Source organism: Babylonia areolata, chromosome 2 (assembly GCF_041734735.1).
Source record: "Babylonia areolata isolate BAREFJ2019XMU chromosome 2, ASM4173473v1, whole genome shotgun sequence".
NCBI classification, from domain to species: Eukaryota; Metazoa; Mollusca; class Gastropoda; order Neogastropoda; family Buccinidae; genus Babylonia; species Babylonia areolata.
The window spans coordinates 11,210,999-11,215,998 of record NC_134877.1 but is presented as its reverse complement, the minus strand read 5'-3'; the positions used below and the strand labels follow the sequence as shown (position 1 = coordinate 11,215,998).

General features: G+C 49.2%; 1 protein-coding gene across 4 annotated transcripts in view; it reads right to left on the bottom strand.

The window, feature by feature from the left end:
* Positions 1-5,000, bottom strand: part of LOC143297646 (carbohydrate sulfotransferase 15-like) — an 84,269-nt gene that overhangs the window by 26,465 nt on the left and 52,804 nt on the right. For all 4 annotated transcript variants that reach the window (XM_076610067.1, XM_076610080.1, XM_076610088.1 and 1 more), the window contains exons 2-3: positions 1,245-1,619; positions 6-227 (exon numbers count right to left, since the gene is read on the bottom strand). In XM_076610067.1, the coding sequence (XP_076466182.1) occupies positions 6-227; positions 1,245-1,502 (480 nt within the window). In that variant the 5' untranslated portion in view covers positions 1,503-1,619. The remainder of the gene's footprint in view (positions 1-5; positions 228-1,244; positions 1,620-5,000) is intronic.

Here is a 5,000-nt window from a genome sequence, read left to right as displayed (position 1 = left end):
CTCACCTTCTCCAGAACCTCAGAGCGGGTGGCATTGGGCAGGCAGGGCACGGGGAGTGGGGCGGTGGCCAAACAGGCGTGCTGGATGGGCACTGGCCGCGGGTTCCAGCGTCCCATCACCTTCACCTCCCGGCACACCAGGGGGCACTCCCCGGCCCTGTGGCTGGCCCCCAGGAACGTCAGCCAACCAGGCCGGGGGTAGGACCGGCTGTACGATAGCAGCACCATCTGCAGGACATGGCGACACAAGGAGCTTACTTCCCGTGCCCACCATCTGCTGACTGCCTTCACTTTTCCGTTTCCTGTTCGTGGTCTGGGCCCTGGGCTAGGCTGCACACGTGATCTTTGCAGCGCTAAGGCTGCTTAGCGTCATGAGCGCCCCTAACTCCACGCTAACTCCACAGACTGAAGGAAAAATCTTGAAGCTAAGCGCTGCAAACATCGCTCATGGCAACCCAGCCCTGGGCCCTTCTTCCCTTCCCCTCCCCCCTTCCTTCCCTATTCCCCACCCCCACCACTTGTAGTCCCTTTAGCACTGTTCTGTCCCTGCAAAGTCTACATAGCATAGTCCGCTCTCACTGACATCATCCTCACGAAAGAGAAACATCAGAAAATACTGACAACCATTTCATTCAGCTTAAAAGACAAATCAAAAGGTAACCAATCAATCGATCAACCATGTATTGGAAGTGCTATTCAATCTTTGACACGTCTATGGCAGTCTTAATACAGGCTGAGCCTTACAGATCACACTACAAGCACAGAGGAAAACTCCGACTTCCAAGTAGCCCAGAGATGACAAAGGTAGCCCTCAGACATTCTGTTGGCGGCGCAAAATCACGTTCCAACCACATAACCAGCAACACACACACACACACACACACACACACACACACACACAACCACGTAGCCTCTGAATACATGCCCAGCACGCTGGACTCATGAGTATGTGTGAGCTATCTGCCCCGTCTCCCCCATGCCACCTGCCCCCCCACCCCCCCTACCCCGCTCTCTCCGTCCTCCACCTCCCCCGCATCTTCCGAACCCCTGTTGTCGTTTTCAGAGCATGTGATGGAGCCTTTACGAATCAGTCCACAACCTTTGACGGCTCCTTGAAACAGAAGTTGGAAGGGACAGTGAAACATCAAAGAACACCACAGCTCATGACAGGAAGAGAAACAGGTTGAGCACGACAGCAGAAGCTACAAGGTCCTCCCTTTTCCCGTCACTGGGCTACATACATACCATCAACACAGACACGGCAAGCAGCACGAGAAGCCATCGGCCCTGGCTCCTGACAGGAAGAAGAACCCGCAGCCTCTTGCGCAGGGGAGAGAAGCGCTCCACCAAGGGCGACAACCGGTCCAGGTGGCGCCGTATACCGGGGGAGGTGGCCGGACACTGGGAGAGTCTGGACGGCGGGGGAGAGGGGGAGGGGCAGAGAGGGGAGGTGAGGGACGTGGCGGAGGTGTGGACGGTAGGGTCAGCCTCTGGCAGCATCATGCACGCTGCCTCAGGGCACGGGCACGGGCAGGGACTGCAGGGGCGGGGCACTGAGGGCTGAGGAGGCACGCACCGGGCACCATGGCCTCTGGAGGGCACGGGCACTCACCGCCCGTCCTGCACAGACAGACAGAAGGAAGGGCGTCATCATGATGGTGATGGTGATGATGGTGGTGATGATGGTGATGGTGGTGGTGGTGATGGTGGTGGTGATGATGGTGATGGTGATGATGGTGATGGTGGTGGTGATGGTGGTGATGGTGATGGTGGTGATGATGGTGATGGTGGTGGTGGTGATGATGGTAGTGGTGGAGATGGTAATGATGATGATGATGATGGTAGTAGTGGTGGTTTGTGGTGTGTGTGTCTGTCTGTCCGTCTGCCTGTCTGTCTGTCTGTGTCTCTGTGCGCGTGTGTGTGGTGCTGGTGCTGGTGACGACGATGATGGTGATGATGATGAAGATGATGGTGGCAGTGGTGGTGGTGACGATGATAAGGATGGAGATGGTGTCTTCATCAAATTTTTAGCAGTGCTCTATAAAATACATCCAACAGATCCGTTGTTTTTGACACCCTGTTCAATCTAAATAAAAGGAAGGTACGAAATTAAAAACAAACAAACAAATAAATAAACAGTAGATATAGGAATCAAATAAAACAAAAAGTAACGGATGGTTTTTTTTTATCCATGATCTGAAAGCGACTTTTCTGCCGCAGACAACTTTTAAGCGGCAAACGTGAACACAGAGACGACCAACAAACAAACAAACAAACGAAACACCATAACTCCAGGGTTAACTCTAGAACGTGGGTGAGGTTTCCTTATCAGTAACAGGTCTGGGTTGTGCATCAAGTGACACTTGGGGGGTGTCGACAGATGCTGCACGCTGCATTTTCTGCTGTGCTAAGTCTGCAGGAGCTGTTGTCTGGTTCCAGTATATATTTATATCCGATGCTATCGCTTTCAAGTAACAGACGCAATTACCCAAAAGCACTCGGGCGAGAATGGTGCACAATGATAGCTGAGGTGTGTGTGTGTGTGTGTGTGTGTGTGTGTAAGTGTGTGTGCGTGCGTGCGTGCGTGAGTGTGTATGTTTGTGTGGGGTGAGTGTGTGTGCACCTGTACGTGTACATGTTCATGCATGCATACGCGTGTATCTCCCCCTCCCACTCCCCCCCCCCGCCCCCCATCTCTCTCTTCCTCTGTCAGCCCCCTTCCTCCTCTTCCACCCACTTCCCGACCCTCTGTTCTCCCCCTCATCTTCCTCCATCCCAAAAAACAATAAATAAATAAAACCGAAACGAAACACGGAACTACCACTCTCACACTAACAGCCGACACATGACTACAACAGATGTCAGCCTTGGCAACACGTCTTCTCAACTCTTCCTGCAGGTTACACCAGGTCTTTGACCCCCTCCTCCCCCTCTCCCAACCTCTCCCACGACCTCCCAGTTCCAGAATATTGTATTGTCTAACCCCGCAACCTTGAGCTGAGGTTTAAAAAAAACAAAAAACAACTCATCTCCACTCCATCACTGTAGGAACTTGAGCAGAGGTTAAAAAATAAAAAATAAAAATTAAAAGAAATTAAAAAAACACACCTCATCGACTCCATCACTGTAGGCAGTAAAGCAGGTCAATACCTTCCAAAAATAAGAGGTGTTGAGGGATGGGAGGGGTTGGAGGATACTGAGGAGTTCGCGTGGAGAGTAATAAGAGTCCCAAAGGGAGCACAACTGTGATAAATGGTTACCATGTGCATGTGCTGGGAGCGTAATGTACTATCCAGTTTTAACAAAGCAGGCAGCAGAAGGCTGCTTGTGTCTGGTAGAAGACTGGTAGAAGGAGGGGGTGGGGGGAGGAGGGGGTCAAAAACCTGGCGTAACCTGCAGAATGGGTTGAGAAGACATGTTGCTTGGGCACTTACGTAGATGAACAAAAGACGAAAAATCGATATCAAATCTCTTATTCACAAAAACGATGATTTTTTTTTTCATTCGAAAATCACAACATATATATTCTCTGTTGAAATAATTCCTACACAGCACAGCAGGCAGTCAGACACAAGGCCTCAAGGCCCAATCGGTGCACGCAGTGGGTTCATTCGAAGGTCAGGCATCTGCTCTTCTGATTTTTTTTAACAGCAGTTGTGGTGTAGCGTATATGGATTAATCCGCATGCAGCTTTGATACCTCTTTGAAACTGAAATTGAAACAGACTGACAGAATGTGCACGTTCAAAATGATATCCATTAGTAAATGTACTGGAAACACAAGTAACTGGTAATCGTAAGGAATTCCAAATATTCGCAAACGGGCTGCTTCTCAAAAATAGCTGGAGACAGAGGGTGGGGGTGGAGGCGGGTGGGGGATGTAATGAGACCCACTGTCTCTGTCTCTACAGCAGGCACGCTAACTAGAACTGTTGTGAACCAATGTCACAGTAAACTCTATCATTATTCTTCAGAAAAGCCGGAAAGAAGACTTGTATACTTTGTTTTCCCTGCGTCCGGGGATCTGCCTGTCTGTCTGCCTGCAGGACACCCCCTCTCTGTCTGTCTCTGTTTCTGTCTCTCTCTCTCTCTCTGTCTTTCTCTCTCTGTCACTCTGTCTCTCTCTGTCTCTCTCTCTCTCTCTCTCTTTCTTTGACACACCATTTTTACAGTTTCTCAGTTTCACTGTCAATAATATTCTGGTTTTGACATGTAGCAAGCCTTAGTGAACTGAAACGGCCTGGAGAAGAAACGAAAGAAATAAAGAAAGAAAGAAGCGAAAAGAAAGGAAGTAGAAGAAAGAGAAAGGACCATGCTAGCAAGAAAGAGCCCACTGCTGTTGCTGTAGTCACAGGCAGCCAAGCCTCCTGAGCGATAAATCACTGTGAGTGAACCTATTGTTCCTTGCCTTGAACTAAAACACTAACAGGGAGAGTGGGTGACTGTGAGAGAGAGAGAGGGGGGGGGGACTGAATCGGAAGGACTGAATTTTATTTTTTCAAGAGGGTTGTGGAATCAGCATTATCACTTTTTTTTAATCCAGTCGTCTGGGGGCGGGACAAGGCAGGTATTGTGTCCGCATGTCTGGCACAGCACTCTACATCAGCCAGCTATGCCTGCAGTAATATGTAGCAACACACAGAGTATTTTCTATTGTATTGTATTGCACTGTACGATTATTGTATTGTATTGTATTGTGTTGTGTTGTATTGTATTGTGTTGAATTGTATTGTACTGTATCTGTCCGCATGTCTGGCACACCACTCTATACAGCATCCAGGCATACCCGCGGTACTATGTAGCAGCACGCAGAGTTTATTGTATAGTACTGTATTGTACTGTACTGTACGAGTATTGCATTGCACTATCTTGTCTTGTCTTGTGATGTATCGTGCTGTGTTGTGATGCATTGTATTGTATTGTATTGTTTCGTATGTGTTCGCATGTCTAACACACCATTCTATACAGTATCCACACATGCCCGAGTTTATTTGTAGCAGTA